General features: G+C 39.2%; 1 protein-coding gene across 10 annotated transcripts in view; it reads right to left on the bottom strand.

Annotated features, from left to right (window-relative positions):
* Positions 1 to 23,645, bottom strand: part of CCDC171 (coiled-coil domain containing 171) — a 446,519-nt gene that overhangs the window by 348,949 nt on the left and 73,925 nt on the right. For all 10 annotated transcript variants that reach the window (XM_055092101.2, XM_055092103.2, XM_024930188.4 and 7 more), the window contains one exon: positions 2,599 to 2,745. In XM_055092101.2, the coding sequence (XP_054948076.1) occupies positions 2,599 to 2,745 (147 nt within the window). The remainder of the gene's footprint in view (positions 1 to 2,598; positions 2,746 to 23,645) is intronic.

Consider the following 23,645-nt stretch of genomic DNA (forward strand, 5'->3'; position numbering starts at 1 on the left):
TGAAGGACCTCTTCAAGGAGAACTACAAACCACTGCTCAATGAAATAAAAGAGGACACAAACAAATGGAAGAACATTCCATGCTCATGGTTAGGAAGAAGCAATATCGTGAAAATGGCCATACTGCCCAAGGTAATTTATAGATTCAATGCCATCCCCATCAAGCTACCAATGACTTTCTTCACAGAATTGGAAAAAAAACTACTTTAAATTTCATATGAAACCAAAAAAGAGCCCGCATTGCCAAGACAATCCTAAGCAAAAAGAACAAAGCTGGAGGCATCACACTACCTGACTTCAAACTATAATACAAGCCTACAGTAACCAAAACAGCATAGTACTGCTACCAAAACAGAGATATAGACCAATGGAACAGAACAGAGCCCTCAGAAATAACAGCACACATCTACAACCATCTGATCTTTGACAAACCTGACAAAAACAAGAAATGGGGAAAGGACTCCCTCTTTCATAAATGGTGCTGGGAAAACTGGCTAGCCATATGTAGAAAGCTGAAACTGGATCCCTTCCTTACACCTTATACAAAAATTAATTCAAGATGGATTAAAGACTTAAATGTTAGACCTAAAACCATAAAAACCCTAGAAGAAAAGCTAGGCAATACCATTCAGGACATAGGCATGGGGAAGGACTTCATAACTAAAACACCAAAAGCAATGGCAACAAAAGCCAAAATTGACAAATGAGATCTAATTAAATTAAAGAGCTCCTACACAGCAAAAGAAACTACCATCAGAGTGAACACACAATCTACAGAATGGGAGAAAATTTTTACAATCTACCCATCTGACAAAGGGCTAATATCCAGAATCTACAAAGAACTTAAACAAATTTACAAGAAAAAATCAAACAACCCCATCAAAAAGTGGGCGAAGGATATGAACAGACACTTCTCAAAAGAAGACATTTATGCAGCCAACAGACACATGAAAAAATGCTCATCATCACCGACCATCAGAGAAATGCAAATCAAAACCACAATGAGATACCATCTTAACACCAGTTAGAATGGCAATCATTAAAAAGTCAAGAAACAACAGGTGCTGGAGAGGATGTGGAGAAATAGGAACACTTTGACACTTTTGGTGGGAGTGTAAACTAGTTTAACCATGGTGGAAGACAGTGAGGCAATTCTTCAAGGATCTAGAACTAGAAATACCATTTAACCCAGTGATCCCATTACTGGGCATATACCCAAAGGATTATAAATCATGCTACTATAAAGACACATGCACTTGTATGTTTACTGCAGCACTATTCACAATAGCAAAGACTTGGAACCAACCCAAATGTCCAACAATGATAGACTGGATTAAGAAAATGTGGCACATATACACCCTGGAATACCATGCAGCCACAAAAAATGATGAGTTTATGTCCCTTGTAGGGACATGGATGAAGCTGGAAACCATCATTCTGAGCAAACTATTGCAAGGACAGAAAACCAAACACCGCATGTTCTCACTCATAGGTGGGAATTGAACAATGAGAACACTTGGACACAGGATGGGGAACATCACACACCAGGGCCTGTCATGGGGTGGGGGAGGGGGGAGGGATAGCATTAGGAGATATACCTAATGTAAATGATGAGTTTATGGGTGCAGCACACCAACATGGCACATGTATACATATGTAACAAGCCTGAATGTTGTGCACATGTACCCTAGAACTTAAAGTATAATAAAAAATTAATTTTAAAAAATTGTCATACATTATTTTCTGCCTAGCCTCCTTATTGAATGTTTTTACTAGTGTCAATAATTTCAAAGTTGATTTTACTATTCATTTTATTTACATAACATCTAAAAATATTAGGAATCACACTTCCTTCCTCCCAAAAGTTATAATCCTTATTGCTGTTCTTAACAGTGTTAAGTGACACAGTGAGTTTAATAAGTGTTAACTCTAGCACTTTGCCATTAAATACTCTTCATAAGTATTTATTTGCCTAATAAAGATTACAAATTATGTTTAGGACAAAACTTCTTTATCTGTTTAAATATTTCATTTCCCACAAAGCAAAGAGAAATTTTAAAAAGATGAACTAACAAATCAATTAGATTTCTCTTAAGATTAAAAGTTATTTTCAGTATCATTCACGAATAAAAATCCTGTTTTTCATCTGTAAATTGATGCTCCTTTCCCAAGTAAAGTCTCATCTGAAAAGCATTCCACAAAACCATACATGATTCAAACTACAAAATTAAAATGTAAAATTACTTTTATGATTTAGAACCTATGTAAACCAAAACTTTTCCTGTGTTGCTTTCTCAACCTAATAATGTAAACAATTACTCTCAAACTTCCCAAATATTCCATGAGAGTTAATTGTTCAAAAGTGAACAGATTTTTTTAAACTAGGGCAAAACAGAAAATACTCAGATACAAAAATTTTCAAAGAAGCCAAATATACATTATAAATAAGTGCCCCTAAAATTAGTTTTATATATTATCACAGAGTAAAACTCTCTAATCTTAAATCACGGAATGGGTTTTATGTGTGTGTGTGCGTGCGCGCGCGCGCGTGTGTGAAAGTTTGTACGCATATATGTTATAAAGGAATGAGAAAATGTACCTCAAATTCTTTTCTAAGGCGTTCCTCTCGTTGAGTGCTAAATTCAAGTTCACTTGTTTGTCGCCGTAAAAGGTCAGAGCAGTCCATATGTTCTGTTTCTAATTTTTCTACTTTCTTATGCATATTTTGCACAGCAGTATCTTGCTCCTGGAAAATAATTCATTTTTGCATCAATAAAGTTTATAAGCCATCAGTGACTAAGAGTCACTCCAATAGAAGACAGTGAGTAACTAAATCTGTGCTTCAACCATAATAATAGGTTAATTTATATAGGCAAAAGAGGCCTAGATATTTTCCATCAATGTTTCAGAATGTCCATGTGTTTAAAAAGCAATACTGAAGTTTTAGAATTCAAAAACTCTGATTAATATTACAACAGAAAATGTTATAGCATATGAGAAAGTTACATTAGTTTAACTGACCTCTGAAGGTATTTATATAATGCAGTTGTTCAACTATCATATATTATGTTTCCCCTTCTCATTAAAATTTTTAAATGTATATTGCCCTTTTTATAATAAGAAATGATTAACTTGAATGCCTAATAATGTTTATAATGCTTACATGAGCTCACGGTACTTAAATTACATGCTTACAGCTTTTAAAATTGCATCCACTAGATGGCTGTGTTTCATTTCCTCTTGGATTTTCAAAAAGCTTTCAAATCTTTGCTTAGCTATTGAAAAAGAAATAACTTCAGGTAGTCTTATACTAAAATCTCTCAATCCCCTTTCCCAACTAAACACAGAAATGGGAGTTGAATTTTATTGAAAAAGTTCAAAAGTAAAGTTAACACAAATATCAAAGGCATTCTCCACAGTAACTAATCTAGATTCACTGTTGTCATTTAAGGCCTTTAACAAAGCCCTCTTTCCCACATTTCCCTCACCAGAGTAACGTTATTCATGGACAAACACACATGAATATTTATATATGCTTCCAAGAATACCTAGCCACTCAAAAGATACCATTAGAATCTGAGTATGTTACAAACATCAAATATAATTCTCTATCAAAGATTCTAGTTTGAAAAACACCCAGCATCCTAAGTCCACAGTGAAGAGATGAAGAAACATTTTAAATTCAACTTTTATTTCATATTTCCAATTTCTTATTTCTATTTTTTTAACTTTTGTTTTAGGTTCACGGGTACATGTGTAGGTTTGTTATATAGGTAAACTCATGTCACAGGGATGTGTTGTACAGATTATTTCATCACCCAGGTACTAAGCCTAGAACCCAAAAGTTATTTTTTCTGATCCTCTTCCTTCTCCCACTCTCCACCCTCAGGCAGAACCCAGTGTATGTTGTTCCCCTCTTTGTGTCCATGTGTTCTCATTGTTTAGTTCCCACTTGGAAGTGAGAACATGTGGTACTTGGTTTTCTGTTCCTGTGTTAGTTTGCTAAAGATAATGGCCTCCAGCTCCATCCATGTTCCTGCAAAGGATATTACCTCATTCTTTTTTATGGCTGCATAGTATTTAATGGTGTATATATATCACATTTTCTTTATCTAGTCTAACACTGATAAGCATTTAGGTTGACTCCATGTCTTTGCTATTGTGAATAGTGCTGCCATGAACATATGCATGCCACGTGTCTTTGTGGTAGAACAATTTCTATTCCTTTGAGTATATACCCAGAAATGGGATTGCTGGATCAAAAGATAGTTCTGTTTTTAGTTCTTTGAGGAATCGCCACATTGTTTTCCACAATGGTTGAATGAACTTACACTCCCGCCAATAATGCATAAGTGTTCCCTCTTCTCCACAACCTCGCCAGCATCTGTTATTTTTTGACTTTTTAATAATAGCCATTCTGACTGGTCTGAGATTCCAATTCCTTATTCTTATTCTTATGAATCCCCTTATTCATAAGATTACTATTCTATAGCACGCTATACATGAACTCTTAATAATTACTTCCTTCAGGTAATAGACTTCTTAACACAGGCATACCTTAGAGATATGGCTGGTTCAGTTCCAGACCACTGCCATAAAGCATATATTGCAATAAAGTGAGTCACATCAATTTTTGGTTTCCAAAAAATTGCAAATGAAAGTAATGTTTGCACTATAGTGTAATCTATTAAGTGTGCAATAGCATTATATATAAAAATGTATTTATTTTAATTTAAAAATACTTTATTGAGGTCAGGCACAGTGGCTCACGCCTGTAATCCCAGTACTTTGGGAGGCCAAGGCGGACGGATCACTTGAGCCCAGGAATCCGAGACAAGCCTGGCCAACATGGCAAAACCCCATCTCTACTAAAAATACAAAACATAGCCAGATGTGGTGGTGCACATCTGTAATCCCAGCTACTATGGGAGGCTGAGGCAGGAGAATCGCTTGAACCCAGGAAGCAGAGATTGCAGTGAGTCGAGATCACGCCACTGCACTCCAGCCTGGGCGAGAGGGCAGGACTCTGTCTCAAAAATAAATAAATAAAATTAAAATACTTTACTGCTAAAAAAAAAAAATGCTAACCAACATCTGGCCCTTCAGGAAGTCATCATCTTTAATGATGGAAGGTCCTAACTCAATGTTTGTTGATGACTGCTGACTGATGAGGATGGTAGCAGCTGAAGGCTGGGCAGTCAGTGGCAGTTTCTTAAAATAAGGCAACAAAGAAGTTTGCTACATTGGTTGACTCTTTCTTCAAAAAGGCTTCTCTGTAGCATGCAATGCTGCTTGATAGCATTTTACTAGCAGTAGAACCTCTTTCAAAACTGAAACCCTATGGCTACTTTAGCAACTAAGTTTATGTAATATTCTAAATCTTTTGCTGTCATTTCAGTAACGTTCACAGCATCTCCACCAGGAGGAGTTTCCATCTCAAGAAACTATTTTCTTTGGTCATCTATAAGAAGCAACTCCTCACCCATTCAAGTTTTATGAATGCATGAGATTGCAGCAATTCAGTCACATCTTCAGGCTCCACTTCTAATTCTAATTATCTTGCTATTTCTAACCTACAGTAACTTATTCCACTGAAGTCTAAACCTGCCCCCACCCCCAAAGTTATCCATAAGGACTGGAACCAACTTCCTTCAAACTCCTGTTAATGATGACATTTGGACCTCCTCACATGAATCACAAATGGTCTTAAGGGCATCTAGAATGGCAAATCCTTTCCAGAAAGTTTTCAATTTAATTTGTCTAGATCCATCAAAGGAGTCACTATCTATGTCAGCTATAGCCTTATGAAATGTATTTCTTAAGTAATAAGACTTGAAAGTCAAAATTCTTCATTGATGCATGTGCTGCAGAATGGATGTTGTGTTAGCAAGGATGAAAACAACATTAACTTGCTTGTACATAACCATCAGCGTTTTTCAGTAACCAAGTGCATTGTTAACAAACAATATTTTGAGAAGAATCTTTTTTTTCTGAGCAGCAGGTACCGTGGGCTTAAATATTCAGTTAAATATTCTGTAAAGAGATGAGCTGTCATCTGGGCTTTGTTGTCCCATTTATAGAGCACAGGCAGAGTATATGTAGCATAATTCTTAAGGGCCCTAGGATTTGGAGAATGGTAAATGAGCAATGGCTTCAACTTAAACTCACCAGCAATATTAGCCCCTAACCAGAGAGTCACCCTGTCCTCTGAAGCTTTAAAGCTGGGCACTGACTTCTCCTCTCTAGCTCTGAAACACCTAGATGACACCTTCCAATAGAAGACTGTTTTGTCTGCAATGAAAATCTGTTGTTTAGTGTAGCCACCTTCATCGATTATTTTAGCTAGATCTTTGGGATTACTTGCTACAGCTTCTACATAAGCACTTGTTTCACCTTGCATTTTTATATTATGTGGAAGTCTTATTTCCCTAAACGTCATGAACCAATCTCTCCTAGCCTCCAACTTTTCTTCTCCAAATTCCTCACCTTTCTCAGCCTTCATCAAATTGAAGAGAGTTAGGGTCTTGTTCTAAATTAGGCTTTGGCTTAAGGGAAAGTTGTGGCTGGTTTGATCTATCCAGACCACTACAACTTTCTCCATGTCAGCAATAAGAATGTCTGGCTCTCTTATCACTTATGTGTTCACTAAAGTAGCACTTTTAATTTCCTTCAAGAACTTTTCCTTTGCATTCACAACTTGGCTGTTCGGCACTAAAGACATAGCGTTTGGCCTGTCCTGGTTTTCAACATTCCTTCCTCACTAAGCTTAATCATTTCTAGCTTTTGATTTAAAATGAAACAGGTGTGAGCCTTCCTTTCACTTGAACACTTAGAGGACATTGGAGAGTTAACTTGGCCTCATTTCAACACTGTTCTGTCTCAAGGAGTAGGGACGCCAGAGGAGAGGGAGAGCTGGAAGAACGGCTGGACAGAGGAGTAGTGAGAACACATATATTTACAAATTAAGTACATCACCTTATGCAGGCATGGTTCATGGTGCCCCAAAACAATTACAATAGCAGTAACGTAAAGACCACTGGACAGGGTGGGGAGGGGCCAAGATGGCCAAATAGAAACAGCGGCAGTCTGCAGCTCCCAGCGAGACCAACGCAGAAGGTGGGTGATTTCTGCATTTCCAACTGAGGTACACAGTTCATCTCACTGGGACTGGTTAGGCACTGGGTGCAACCCATGGAGAGCAAGCAGAAGCAGGGTGGGGCGTCACTTCACCCTGGAAGTGCAAGGAGCTAGGGCAACTCCCTCCCCCAGCCAGCCAGGGGAAGTGGGGAGGGACTGTGCTACCCGCCCTGAGTACTACGCTTTTCCCATGGATTTTTGCAATCCGCAGATCAGGAGATTCCCTCGTGACCCTACGCCACCAGGGCCCTGTGTTTCAAGCACAAAACTGGGCGGCTGTTTGGGCAGACACCAAGCTGCAGGAGTTTTTTCGTATGCCAGTGGCACCTGGAACTCCAGTGAGAAAGGACAACCGTCCACTCCTCTGGAAAGGGGGCTGAAGCCAGGAACCCAAGAAGTCTAGCTCAGCAGGTCCCACTCCCACGGAGCCTAGCAAGCTAAGAACCACTGGCTTGAAATTCTCACTGCCAGCACAGCAGTCTGGAGTCGACCTGGGATGATCGAGCTTGGTGGGGGAAGCAGCGACCGCCATTACTGAGGCCTTCGTAGGTGGTTTTCTCCTGATAGTGCTAAGGAGACTGGGAGGTTTGGACTGGGCACAGTCACCACAGCAAAGCAACGTGGCTGTGGCCAGACTGCTTCTCTGGATTTCTCCTCACTGGGCAGGGCATCTCTGCAGGATATGCAGCAGTTCAGTCAGGAGCTTACAGATAAAACTCTCATCCTGGTAGGACAGAGCACCTGGGGGAAGGGGCGGCTGCAGTCGCAGCTTCAGTGGACTTAAATCTTTCCTACCTGTCAGCTCTGAAGACAGCGGCTGATCCTGACAAGGGGGATTCTCCCAGCACAGCGCACCCGCTCTCCTAAGGACAGACTGCCTCCTCAAGTGGGTCCCTGACCCCCCTGCCTCCTGACTGGGAGAGACCTCCCAAAAGGGATTGACAGACACCTCATATAAGAGAGCTCCAGCTGGCATCAGGCTGGTGCCCCTCTGGGACAAAGCTTCCAGAGGAAGGAGCAGGCAGCAATCTTTGCTGTTCTCCAGCCTCCACTAGTAATACCCAGGCAAACAGGGCCTACAAACTGCAGCAGACCTGCAGAAGTCCAGCAAACTGCAGCAGACCATCAGAAGAGGGGCCTGCTAGAAGAAAAACTAACAAACAGAAAGGAACAACATCAACATCAACATCAAGAACCCCCCCCAGCAGGCCGGGCGCGGTGGCTCACGCCTGTAATCCCAGCACTTTTGGAGGCCGAGGCGGGTGGATCAGGAGGTCAGGACATCAAGACTATCCTGGCTAACATGGTGAAACCCCGTCTCTACTAAAAATACAAAAAATTAGCCGGGTGTGGTGGCGGGCACCTGTAGTCCCAGCTACTTGGGAGGCTGAGGCAGGAGAATGGCGTGAACCCGGGAGGCAGAGCTTGCAGTGAGCCGAGATCACGCCACTGCATTCCAGCCTGGGTGACAGCGCAAGACTCCATCTCAAAAAAAAAAAAACCCTCCCACAAAAAGCCCATCCAAAGGTCATCAGCCGCAAAGATCAAAGGTAGATAAATCCACGAAGATAAGGAAAAGTCAGCACAAAAATGCTGAAAATTCCAAAAGCCGAATAACTTTTCTCCTCCAAATGATCGCAACACCTCTCCAGCAAGGGCACAAAACTGAACAGAGAATGAGATTGAGCAATTGACAGAAGTAGGCTTCAGAAGGCGGAACAAACTCCTCTGAGCTAAAGGAGCATGTTCTAACACAATGCAAAGAAGCTAAGAACGTTGATAAAAGGTTATTACAGGAACTGCTAACTAGAATAACCAGTATAGAGAGGAACATAAATTCCATGTGACATGCCTGCTCCCCCTTTGCCTTCCACCATTATTGTAAGCTTCCTGAGGCCTCCCCAGAAGCCGAGCAGATGTTAGCACCATGCTTCCTGTAAAGCATACAGAATGATAAGCCAATTAATTAAATCTCTTTCCTTTATAAATTACCCAGTCTCAAGTATTTCTTCATAGCAATGTGAGAATGGCCAAATACAAACAGTATTATGAACAACCTTATGTAATCTCATTTTTTCATAAGAGTACTTTCATATATGAAAGCACTTTTAAGAACATTATGCACTATACTACGTAAGTATAAAAGACTATTATTCTATATGATAGGTCCTCCTCCTTCAATCACTCAATAGCCCCAGTATTAATTCAGTCACTGTTAAATTATATGCCTTCTTAAATTACAAATACATAATCTGCAACTTTCAGTCATTGACTTACATACTTGTCTACTTTAAAGTAAATAAATAGCAATTTACATGGTTAACCATAAACCAAATAATTTGAAATAATAACAAAATGGAGTCTATAACCAAAAGATGCTTATATCCTAGTTGATCGAAACTATTTTATATAGTATTTTATATAGTAAAATAAATAAAATAGTAAAATAAATTATTTAGGAAGTCTCATGAGATTTATTTATAAAAGAAAATCATAGGCCAGGCATAGTGGCTCACTCCTGTAATCCCAGCACTTTGAGGCCAAGGTGGGTAGATCCCTTGAACTCAAGAGTTCAAGACCACAATGGGCAACATGGCAAAACATCATCCCTAAAAAATAAACAAAAATGGCTGGGCGTCGTGGCTCACACCTGTAATCCCAGCACTTTGGGAGGCCAAGGGGGGCAGATCACTTGAGATCAGGAGTTCGAGACCAACCTGGCCAACATGGTGAAAACTTGTCTCTACTAAAAGTACAAAAAATTAGCCAGGTGTGGTGGCACACACCTGTAATCCCAGCTATTCGGGAGGCTGAGGCAAGAGAATCGCTTGAACCCAGGAGGTGGAGGTTACAGTGAGCCAAGATCACACAACTGCACTCCAGCCTGGGCGACAGAGCGAGACTCCATCTCAAAATAATAAATAAATAAACAAAAATTAGCTGGCGTTGTGGCGCATGCCTGTGGTCCCAGTACTTGGAGGGCTGAGGTGGGAGGATCACTTGTGCCTAGGAGGCAGAGGCTGCAGCAAGCTGAGATCATGCCACTGTACTCCAGCCTGGGTGACAGAGTGAGACCCTGTCTGAAGAAAAAAAAAAAAAAAAATCACACGTGATTCCCATTTTACTGACAAATCATGTAGAAACACAACACATAATCATGTAAATCCCATTGCAATAAACAAAGAGTATGCCCACTATTCCACCAAGTTTAAATTTAATCCTTTTTTAAAAAAAAGAACCTGGAAAATCAAAGGCCAATCAGTTAGGGCTTATGATGTTTATTTTGGTGATATATTACTATATTACTGCTATGATAGTTGATCTATATTTAATATTACTTGCCAAATGGCTTTTATTTAAGAGTATTTCAAGATTTAGATAAAATTCTGACCTAACAATCACATTTTCAATGCAGAGGTCTGGTAGTCACTTAATATTATATGATAATTTCTACTGTATTCTTGGATATGAATATAAATACACACACAGATATAGACACATACAAACACACAAACATGTTTTCACGGAAAAAGATGTTTTCCTAAAATAGTAGAGATGTTTAGGAATTCTACTCAAGAGTAGAGATACTTAGAAATTCTATATGAAGAAAAGTTATATTACATTAATTAACTGACTACATTGAGTTAGAATTATATTGATTGATTTTGTAATGTTAAACCCGCCTGACATTAATTGTATAAAGTCTTTTATATTTTATCTTTTTAAAATCTTGCTACATTTGGTTAGCTAATATTTTGTATAATATTTTTGCATATATATTCATAACTGAGATTAGCTATAATTATCTTTTCTTGTATCCTTGTCAGTTTGGTATCAAGATTATGCTATCAAGATGTTTCCATTCTGTAGAGGAGTTTACATAAAACTGGAATTATTAGCTCCTTTAATGTTTCTTTTTATTCATTGGTAAAACAATATGGGCCAGCAATTTTGACACTGACTCAATCTATTTAATGCTCCATACTATTCAGCTTTTCTATTTTCTACTTCTTAAGTTAGATGGGGAAGGGGGAAGGATTATATCTAGCCAAACAATCCTATAGTAAAGATCATGGCTGAAAAGCCTCACCCAGACACTCAAAGTTTCTAAGAAACTTTTTAGTCCTTCACTCTTAAAATGAGAAAACATGATACTTTTAAAAATTATCAAACATGAAGATAAAATCTAAATCAAATAATGTTAAAGGGGGAGGGGCAACCTAAGAGAAATGGGTATTTAAAAACAAGAAAACTTCAAAATATCCTCAAAGAACATAAGCAGCTCCAGAATGGGGTAGCACCAAAAATCCTTTCCTTCATAAAAGCAACAAGAACGCTGGCAAAAATTATCTGAATCTAATTTCTCGTTAACTCTTTAAATTAACCAAAAACTTGCAGTAATCCAAAAAGCATTTATTCAGGGAAATCAATTGAATCTCAATAAGAATAGTGAGATTTGTGGCATTTTAACTTGTACTATTCTCATGCCCACCCCACCAGCTCCTGATAGCTTCAAAAATCAATTGCCTCAGAATAGTAGTAGCTTATGGAATCCAGCAGCCTAGCCAGCACTGTGGGGAAGGAGAGAAGAACAGAGTTGGAGCTCCCCAAAAGCCCCAGCCACAGAGAACCAGGCACATATATAGCCTTTGAAAAGCTCTGACATATTCCTGGCATCCAGAAAACCATGCAAGTGCAAGTCTATATATAAGCCTAGTCCCTGAGAAGGCCCCAGTCTCTCATCTCTGGCTGACCTTAAGGCTCTGTGCAAGTAGGAAGCAAAGGCTAAGGCAGAGTTTTGATCAGCCCACAAAAGCATTGAATGCATACTCCAACATAAAGAAAGAACCACTCAGCAAAGGCTAGAAGACTTATTTGTTCACAGCATTTAAGAAAATCTTCTGTCCATTCATTAGCTGACCATCTACAAACCAAGTAGAGATTTCATTGGCCACACATGACAAAGAATACACACTTTATAGATTTAGACAGAAAAGTCACAATCAACAATATAAAAAGGTATTCAACATCATTAGTCATTAGAAAAATGCAAATCAAGGTCCAGGCACGGTGGTTCACGCCTGTAATCCCCGCATTTTGGGAGGCCGAGGCGGGCAGATCACAAGGTCAGGAGTTCAAGACCAGCCTGGCCAACATGGTGAAACCCTGTCTCTACTAAAAATACAAAAAAATTAGCCGGGCATGGTGGCGCATGCCTGTAATCCCAGCTACTTGGGAGGCTGAGGCAGGAGAACCGCTTGAACCCAGAAGGCGGAGGCTGCAGTTAGCCAAGACCGTGTCACTGCACTCCAGCCTGGCGACAGAGCGAGACTCCATCTGAAAAAAAAAAAAAGAAAAGAAAAAAAGAAAAATGCAAATCAAAACCATTTGTTTTTATTAAGCTTTCTTAAATGTATGTATAGATAACATTTATTTCAATGTTTGAGTGTTTTGAGTCTTTATTTGGAAGTTTAGTGATTTTTTTTACCAGAAATATGCTCCAAGAACTTAACTCATTTATATCAATTAACCTATGCTAAAACTGGTTTCATTCTACGTCATTCACTTAAAGTCACAATTCCCAAGAACCTATGAATGATGTTAAATGAGGACTTCTATTTCATGCCACTAAGATGGTTATCAACAAAAAGATTGATGATAACAGGTGATGGCAAAGACGTAGAGAAACTGGAACTCTCAAACATTACTCATACTGTCATTCAGCAGCATTAGAAAACAGTCCGTCAGTTCCTCAAAAAGCTAACCATAAAGTTACTATTTGACCCAGAAATTCTAATACTGAGTATATACCCAAGAGAAAAGAAAATCTATGTCAACACAAAAATTTGTATATAGAACCCCCAACAAAATAGTCTATGGCATTTAATAAATCTCAAATAGGCCACAGAGCCTAGGACCACCCACTACATCAGTTGAGTATCTACCATCCTGTCACCATTACATAAACCTGCAGAAAAGTGTTAAGAAATACAGAAGTTCAGTCCTCAAACAGATGTTCACTGGGAAAAACAAACTAGTAAGACACGTAAGAACTCCAACTCTTTTTATAAATAGAAGATCAAAATAAAGCCACCAAAGTATCAGGAAATTGCAAAGAATGGCATGGAAACTATGCAAATATGCAAACTATTCAAAAGTAAGAAAAAGAAAAAATAACAAAGGTAGAAATGAACAAAGCACACAAAAGACAATGTGCCCAACCAAGAAAATAGTCAAAACTCAAGAACAGGGGCACACTCAACACAACAGTTTCACACTACAAAATACTTTTAATACTAAAAACATTTGGTAAAACCAGAATTCAAATATGAGATGAAAAGTGAGACTGCAGTTCTATCAGAAGATCATAAGTTAAAAAGAACACCAAGAGGGGACCACTAAACAGATATGATTAAACATAGCTAATCATCTCTCCTAAAACGCCACTTAAATGAAAGTAAAAAATAAAAACAAATGGCACAAACAATGAATGGTGGAGAAAATGATAGCCAACAAAAGATGTCAGGAGCAAATTTGGAAGACAGAAAGCAAACTGACAAGTGATAATGACTTAGGTTTCAGCTTTTTCACCTTTTCTAAATGCGGAAAAAAAGAGAAGCCTAGTAGGAAGCTGATTTACAGCCACAAAAGCTCAGAATTTGGAGGCACAAAGTCTTAGTCCATCCAGCCTGCCATAACAAGATATACCATAAACTAGGCAGTTTATAAAAAACAGAAATGTATTTCTCACAGTTCTGGAAGATGGGAAATACAAGATCAAGGTGTTGGCAGATTCAATGTCTGGCAAGAGCCTACTTTCTAGTTTATAGAGGATGCTTTCTATCTGTGTCCTAACATGGTGGAAGGCAAGAACTCTGGTTCTTCAGTCCCTTATAAAGGCACCAATTCTACTTAAGGTTTCCACCATCAAGACCTAATAATCTCCTGAAGACCCCACCTCCTAATACCGTCACAATGGCGATTAGGTTTCAACATACAAATTTAGGAGGGACACAAACATCCAGACCCTAGCAAAACAGCTAACCTTGAAGCCAAGCTATATAGTAAAAATGAATACAGGAGCATTGCTGGAAGCCTCTATAACCAGTACTTTACACTCTCGGGTTGCCTCTGCCAGCTCCCTCCCTGAAAAATCCCCCTCCATATCCTGGTAAAAGGAAGGAGTTTACAAACTAGAGGTTGATCAAAAGAGGTTCTGAGGATATGAAAAGTAAACACAACTGGGGGTTGGGGTAAGACACCTTATTAAAAATAAGGAGATTAAGCAACATCTGCATAGTGGGCAGTTAGACCTCACAGCGCCCTGAGCACTGACTCCTACACTCACAGCAATATAAGGAGGAGACTAAAAGATTTCTTTCTAGGGAAACTACCAGGCCAAGAAAAAAGACATCGTAAGGTTCCCCAATTCAATGCAAGGGTTCCACATCCAAAGAGCTTCTTCTCATCTTTTTAGTGCCTCATTCTTAAATATAAACACACAGTCTAGAATCACCGGACATTTGCGGAAAGGTTCTTGTATTAAGCTGTTCCTGCATGGCTATAAAGAAATATGTGAGAATGGGTAATTTATAAAGAAAAGAGGTTTAATAGGCTAACAGTTCTGCAGGCTATACAGGAAGCATGATGCTGGCATCACTTGGCTTCTGGGGAGGCCTCAGGAAATTTACAATCATGGTAGAAGGTGAAGGGGGAGCAGGCACATCACATGGCCAGATCAGGAGCAGGAGGAAGGAGGCGCTACACACTTTTAAATGACCAGATCTCGTGGAGCTCATTCACTACTATGAGGATAGGACCAAGAGGAATGGTGCTAAACAATTCACGAGAAATCTGCCCCCATGATCTCCTCCCACCAGGCCCTATTTCCAACACTGGTGATTACATTTCAATATGAGATTTGGGCAGAGACACACATCCAAACTATATCACTTCTCATGTGAAACTCAGAGGCTACTACAAAATGAAGCCAAACACTCAGAGAAAATAAAGACCAGGCCGGGCACAGTGGTTCACACCTGTAATCCCAGGATTTTGGGAGGCCAAGGCGGGATGACCACTTGAGTCCAGGAGTTCAAGACCAGACTGGGCAACACAGTGAGACCCTGTGTCTACAAAGAATAGAAAAAATTAGCCAGGTATGCTGGTGCACACCTGTAGTCCCAGGTATTCGAGAGGCTGAGGTGGGAAGATGGCTTGAGACCAGGAGGTTTTTTTTTTTTTTAGACAGAGTTTCACTCTTGTCACCCAGGCTGGAGTGTAATGGCACCAGCTCGGTTCACTACAACCTCCGCCTCCCAGGTTCAAGTGATTCTCCTGCCTCAGCCTCCCGAAGTAGCTGGGATTACAGGCACCCACCACCACGCCCAGCTTTTTTTTTTTTTTTTTTTTTTTTTTAGTTGAGATGGGGTTTCACCATGTTGGCCAGGCTGGTCTTGAACTCCTGATCTCAGGTGATCCACCCGCCTTGGCCTCCCAAAGTGCTGGGATTACAGGCATGAGCCACCGCGCCCAGCCGAGCCCAGGAGGTTTAAGCTGCAGTGAGCCATGATCGAGCCACTGCATTTCCAGCCTTTGCAGCAGAGCAAGATCCAGTCTCAAAAACAAGAAGAAAGAAAAGAAAAGAAGACAAAACCATCAAGGGAGGGGTGGGGGGAGAAACACCTTCAAAATAAGTATGACTTATATCCTCAAAGAGTTAAATTAAGACATTACAAACATGAAACAAGGAGAATATACTAAGAAAGGTATCATCAAATAACAAGAATGAGCTTAGAAATTAAAAACCCAAAAGATGAAATAAAATGTAATAGAAAGGCTGCAATATAAAATTGAGAAAATCTCTCAGAAAATAAGAGTAAAAATATAAAAAGATGGACAATAGAAGAGATAAGCATTATAAGGATGTCAACTTTATGTCAAAATGATCTATAAATGCAATCCAATTTTAATCAAAATTACAGGAAGGTCTCTTGATGGAATACAATAAGCCATTCCTGAAATTCACATAGGGAAGTAAAAGGCCAAGAATAACCCCTCCCTCACCCCTAAAAAATATTAAGAATAAAGACAGAGGAAAGTTCTCTACCAGATATCAAGACTTATTCTAAAGGTATAATGAATAAAGCAATTTAGTACTGATGCAGAAACAAACATGTAAGTGAAACAGAACAGAGTACCCAAGAACAAAATCTTAGATATAAAAGAACTTGATGTATGATGGAAATGACATTATAAATCAATATGCGGTAAAATAACAGACAATTGAGTAACTAGTACAGGGACACTTGGCTATCTATTTGGAAAAACAAAATTAGATCCCATCTCATGCTATATACGCATTATCTTTATGACTTTGGGTTATCTAAGACAAAACAATCACAACTATAAAGAAATATACTGATAAATTCAACTACATTAAAATTTAAAACTAGGCCAAGTGCGGTGGTTCACGCCTGTAATCCCAGCACTTTGGGAGGCCAAGGCAGGTGGATCACCTGAGGTCAGGAGTTCAAGACCAGCCTGGCCAACATGGTGAAACCCCGTCTCTACTAAAAATTAAAAAAAAAAAAAATTAGCTGGGCATGGTGGCAGGCACCTGTAATCCCAGCTACTCAGGAGGCTGAGGCAGGAGAATCGCTTGAACCCGGGAGGCGGAGGTTGCAGTGAGCCAAGATCACACCACTGCACTCCAGCCTAGATGACAGAGCGAGACTCCGTGTCCAAAAAAAAAAAAAATTTTAAGCTGTTCATCATACATAATGTAAACTGCCTCTCTGTCTCTACAAAAAAGAAAAAGATGTTTGCAAAAGGAATAGACATAACCAAGAGTTAGTTACTAAATATATTTAAAAAAAAAAAAACACTCCTTTTTTTTTTTTTTTTATTGAGACAGGGTCTTGCTCTGTAGCCCGGGCTGTGATCATAGGACAATGCAGCCTTGACCTCCCAGGCAAAAGCAATCCTCTCACCTCAGCCTCCCTACTAGCCAGGATCACAGGTATATGCCACTACGCCTGGCTAATATATATACTTTTTTTTTTTTTTTTCATAGAGAGAGTGTCTCTGTTGCCCAGGCTGGTCTCGAACTCCTGGGCTCAAGCAATTCTCCCACCTCAGACTCCTAAAATGCTAGGATTACAGGCAGGAGCCACCACCCTCAGCCAAAAGTTCCTATTAATCAATAAAAATATACCCAAAAATCCAAAAGAAAAAAGGCAAAAAATATAAGCTGGCACTTCACAAAAAAGAAATGTGAATGGCCAATAAACGTAACATGGTCAATGTCAAGGAAGTGGAAATTTAAGCAAGAATGAGATACAATTTCACACATATCCTATTTCAAAAGAAATTAAATCTGAAAAATACCAAGAAGCTGTAAAGGAAGAGAAACTCTTCTTTGAAATTGTTAGACCCACTTAAGAGAACAATTTGGCACATATTTTATATGCACTAAATACATACCCACATAAAAAGATGTGATGTTCATGGAATCACTGTCTGTAATAATTTAAACTTGCAAAGAACTTAAAACTCAATGTCAGTGTTATGGTTTGAATGTGTGTCCCTTCCAAAACTCATGTTGAAATGTAATCCCCCATGTGACAGTTTTGAGAAGTGGGGCCTTTAAGAGAGGACTGGGTCATGACAGCTCTGCCCTTGTGAATGGGTTAATCCAATAATGGATTAATGGGTTAATGGGTTATCATGGCAGTAGAACTGGTGGCTTTACAAGAAGAGAAAGAGAGACCTGAGCTGGCACACTCAGCCCACCAGCATGCAATGCCCTGTGCAGCCTTGGACCTCTGCAGAGTTCCCATCAGCAAGAAGGCCCTCGTCAGATGCAGTCTCTTGACATTAGATGTCTCAGCCTCCAGAACTGCAAGAATAAATTCTTTTTCTTTATAAATTAACCAGCTTCATATATTCTGTTATAAACAACAGAAAATGGACAAGGCAGTCAGGTAATGAGTAAATTATGGCACACGCACAAGATAAAATATTATACAGCAGTTAAACTGAATGAACAGAAGCTATTTTATTAACTTTAACAAACCTCAAAAATACAAGCAGGCCAGGCATGGTGGCTCACACTTGCAATACCAGCACTTTGATAGGCCAAGGCGGGTGGATCATTGGAGCTCAGGAGTTCGAGAACAGATTGGCCAACATGGCGAAACCCCGTCTCTACTAAAAAATGCAAAAATTAGCCAGGTGTGGTGACACGTGCCTGTGGTCTCAGCTACTCAGGAGGCTGAGGTGGGAGGATTGCTTGAGCCCAGGAGGCAGAGGTTGCAGTGAACCAAGATCGTGCCACTGCACTCCAGCCTGGGTGACAGAGTGAGACCCTGTCTAAAAGAAAAAAAAAAGTGAAAAATATAAGTTTGACAAAGAAGCATCCTGTATGATATTCTAATATATATCCTAAAACAAAAATACTAAAATAATACAATATACTGTCAATGTATACAGACAGAAAATTAAACACCAACTTCAGAATGGCAGTTATTCTTTTGGGGCTGAAGTTGTGGCAGGATGGGGAAGTGATTCAGAATTGTCTTCAATGATATAACAATTTACTGTTTGTTTCCAGTTCCAGTAAACATAACACACACTAACATGATCTAGGTAGCATTTGTTACATTAATGGTATTGCTGGGTTATATTGGGCATTGAGTATATATAAATCCCTGGGGGGGTTGTATGTTCAAATATTTGCTTAAGTTTATGGTTTTATCAATATCATCCAATTCTGAGATGCAATGTAACACACAAGAAAATCCAAAAAAACTACAAAAATACCTCATGCAATTTACAGAAAAACTTGCCTTCATCCCAAATAAATGTAACTTTAAAATTTTTGTTACAGAACATATTTTCTAATCACACCAAAAGCTACCTGCATCTTTATTATGTGTGTCTGTGTGTGTGAAATAAAATCATATTAAGGACACTGGAAATTGAGGGAAGTTCTTCTTTTTTCCACTAGAGGGGGCTGTTGAACTTAAAATATTTTAAAATGAGGCTTGTTTTTGAACTGACATTTAATATCACAGGAAACTACGTTTGGCTGTTAGAAAATAAACTTGCTTTCTTTCCACATCTTCCAGAAACGTAGCCCAAAAAGTATAATTCTTTATATATACTCATATAAACATTTCTCAGAATCCAAAATACAGTTTCGTTCCAATTCTGAAGAATTACACTAGTTAGAAAAGTATCAGAGTTAAATGTACTCCTCTTTTCTAGCTTAGAAAATATATCAATATAGCTAACTACAACCTTAATCTATTACATTATTATCTCCTGAAAGACCCAGAACAAGTTCCTCCTCTCTAAGTCCCCAAGGCTAGCAAAGTTCTACAATTACAAAGTGTTTGTTGCTATAGAGCATAAACTGGTGCTTTGTATAACATTTATCATAATTGTGAATCCATAAGCTTGAAAGTGAAACAATTATATTTCTAGGCATTTACACAGAAGAATCATTTGTATGACTGCTCAAAGATATGGACAAGAATGTTAGTGAATCATTAATTAGAGCTAAAAATTTTGAAAGAAATAAAATGTGCATTAATAAGAGATTGCTGAAATACAATATTCCCTCTTATCTGTGGTTTCATCTTCCCTTTCAGTTACCCTGAGTCAACCTAGGTCCAAAAATAAGTGAATACAGTACAATAAGATATTTAGAGTGGGAGAAAGACCACATTCACATTACTTTTATTATAGTATCTTGTTATGATGGTTCTATTATTAGTTACATTGTTAATCTCTTACTGCGCCTAATTTATAAATTAAACGTTATCATAGGTATGTGTGTGTATAGAAAAAAACACAGCATATCTGCAGTTTCAGGCATCCACTGGTGTCATGTAACATATGCCCCACAGGTAAGGGAAAGGCTACAGTATGTTAGGAAAATCCACATGACAGAATGCCATGCAAACAATAAAAGAATAAGGTATGAACATCAAAAGATGGAGGCAAAATATTATTGAGGTGTATCATTTTATTTATGTAAAAACGTAATGCTTCTATATCCTGACATGAGGAGTGAAATCAGAGGTGAAAGGGGCAAGACCCTTACTTTCTTGCTTTTAAATTTCCCTAAATTAGGGACTTTTTTTTTTTCTGACAGAGTCTCGCTCTGTCGCCCAGGCTGGAGTGCAGTGGTGCAACCTTGGCTCACTGCAACCTCCATCTCCTGGGTTCAAGCGGTTCTCCTGCCTCAGCCTCCTGAGTAGCTGGGATTACAGGTGAGTGCCACTACTCCCGGCTAATTTTTTTTTTTTTTTTTAAGTAGAGACAGGGTTTCACGGTGTTAGCCAGGATGGTCTCAATCTCCTGACCTCATGATCTGCCCGCCTCAGCCTCCCAAAGTGCTGGGATTACAAGCATGAGCCACTCCGCCCAGCCAAATTAGGGGCATTTTTATAACAGTTATCAGTGTCAGAGTCCTTTTCTATGCCATTTGTTAATAGGATACCAGTACATAGTTTTCCAGAAGAAAAGAAATGCTCCTTGCTGCCCTTGATTATTTAAGGTAAACTTCCTTAAGGTGTTTACCTGTCATACATGTTAACATATGTTAATGTGTTACATAAATAAAATTAAAAGCCAGGTGTGGTGGCTCACTCCTGTAATCTCAATACTTTGGGAGACTGAGGCAGAAGGATCACTTGAGCCCAGGAATTCAAGACCAGCCTGGGCAACAAAGGAAGACCCCCATCTCTACAAAAATTTTAAAAATTAACCAGGCTTCGTGGCACATGCTTATGGTCCCAGATACAAAGGAGGCTGAGGTAGGCAAAGGCTGCAGTGAGCTGTGATAGTTTCGCTGCACTCCAACATGGGCAACAGAGTGAGACCTTGTCTCAAAAATATAAAATAATAAAACAAAATAAAATTATATTCCTAATATTTTGCATCCATCTGTTGATGTTCATATCTTATTTCTGTGTGTATTTGCATACTATTCTGTTACGTGGATATTCCTAAAAACACTTTCTTTTCACGTAACTTCCTCCGAGTTGTCACTACATCACAATCATACTTACTGGGTCAGCTTTTGATATGTTGCACCCCAATCCCTAGATTGTCTTAAGGCCTATCAGACCATGCCTACTAAGGGTGGTCTGATAACTTTCTTCACTGCCTCCCTACTCTTCCTCCTCTTTCTATAGTTCATGGAATTATTTTCAAGCTACACTTCCCATACCGTCACAAACTCCCCCATGCTTCAATCACTAGATACATACACCAAATTTAGTCGATGAATAAGGAAAGGATAACTGTATTCCCTGGTTGAGGTATAGAATTTTGGAAATGAAATAAATATGAAAACATATATATTCATCTTCTAAATGTTTTCAATCCCACTGATAAAGTATACGTGAAATTAACTGGAAAAATAACAAAGGAGGGGCATGATAGTTTAGAAACAAAGCTTTATCACTGCCTGTCCCACAATAGAAAAGCTTGTGGCAGGGCAAAGATTTCATGACAAACTCACCATAAGCAATTGCAACAGAAGCAAAAATTGACAAATGGGATCTAATTAAAAACTTAAGAGCTTCTGCACAGCAAAATAAACTATCATCAGAGCAAACAGGCAACCTACAGAATGGGAGAAAATTTCTGCAATCTATCCATCTGACAAAGGTCTAACATCCAGAATCTACAAGGAAATTAAACAAATCTACAAGAAAAAAAAAAACCCATCAAAAAGTGGGCAAAGGACATGAACAGACACTTCTCAAAAAAAAAGACATTCATGCAGCCAACAAACATGAAAAAAAGCTCAACATCACTGATCATCAGAGAAATGCAAGTCAAAATCACAATGACATACCATCTCAGGCCAGTCAGAATGGCAATTATTAAAAAGCCAAGAAACAACAGATGCTGGCAAGGTTGCAGTGAAAGAGGAATGCTTTTACAGTGTTGGTGGGAATGTAAATTACTTCAACCATTGTGGAAGACAGTGTGGCAATTCCTCAAAGATCTAGAACCAGAAATACCATTTGACCCAGCAATCCCATTACTAGGTATATACCCAAAGGCATATAAATCATTCTACTATAAAGACACATGCACATGTATGCTCATTGCAGCACTATTCACAATAGCAAAGAGATGGAATCAACCCAAATGCCCATCGATGACAGGCTGGATAAAGAAAATGTGGTATATATACACCATAGAATACTATGCAGCCATAAATGAATGAAATCATGTCTTTTGCAGGGACTTGGATAGAGCTGGAAGCCATTATCCTCAGCAAACTAATGCAGGGACAGAAAACGAAATACCGCATGTTCTCACTTGTAAGTGGGAACTGAACAACGAGAACACATGGACACAGGGAGGGGAACAACACACACTGGGGCCTGTCAAGAGTGGAGTGAGGGGAGGGAGAGCATTAGGAAAAATAGCTATGCAAGCTGAGCTTAATACCTAGGTGATGGGTTGACAGGAGCAGCAAACCACCATGGCACATGTGTACCTATGTAACTAACCTGCACATCCTGCATATGTACCCAACAACTTAAAATAAATCCCAGCACTTTGGGAGGCTGAGGCGGGAAGATCACAAGGTCAGGATATCGAAACCATCCTGGCTAACACGGTGAAACCCTGTCTCTACTAAAAATACAAAAAAAACTTAGCTGGGCGTGGTGACGGGCGCCTGTAGGCCCAGTCACTCGGGAGGCTGAGGCAGGAGAATGGCATGAACCCGGGAGGCGGAGGTTGCAGTGAGCCAAGATCACGCCACTGCACTCCAGTCTGGGTGACAGAGCAAGACTCCGTCTCAAAAAAATAAATAAATAAATAAAAATTTAAAAAATTAAATAAGGCTAGGCGAGATGGCTCACGCCTGTAATCTCAGCACTTTGGGAGGCCGAGGCAGGCAGATCGCCTGAGGTCAGGAGTTTGAAACCAGCCTTGCCAACCTGGCAAAACTCCGTCTCTACTAAAAATACAAAAATTAGCTGGGCGTGGTGGTGCGTGCCTGTAATCCCAGCTACTCAGGAGACTGAGGCAGGAGAATTGCTTAAACCCGGGAGGCGGAGAGGTTGCAGCGAGCCGAGATCACATCACTGCACTCCAGCCTGGACAACACAGAGAGACTCTGTCTCAAAAAAAAAAAAAAAAAAAAGAAATGAGAAACACTATCTTAAAATGAGGTAACTTTTTGGGTAACACCAATAAGAATTCACTCATGTTAATATTCCAGAGAAGGACACCTCTATTTAGTGCTCCAATCTCCGAGAAAGAAAAAGAATATGGCATAAAATTGAGATTTTCTTTTTATGGTGGGTCTGAATTCTAAAGCCCAGATGAGAGAAATATTATAACAAATTTTGTCTATTAAAGATGGGGTTTCACTGAGAAGGTTTAAAAAAAACTTATTTAAAAAACTGAATTCTCTTAGAGAGCTACACAAAGAGAACACTATGAGATACTAACACCTAATTATAGTAT

The sequence above is a fragment of the Pan paniscus genome, chromosome 11 (assembly GCF_029289425.2).
Source record: "Pan paniscus chromosome 11, NHGRI_mPanPan1-v2.0_pri, whole genome shotgun sequence".
Classification (NCBI taxonomy): domain Eukaryota; kingdom Metazoa; phylum Chordata; class Mammalia; order Primates; family Hominidae; genus Pan; species Pan paniscus.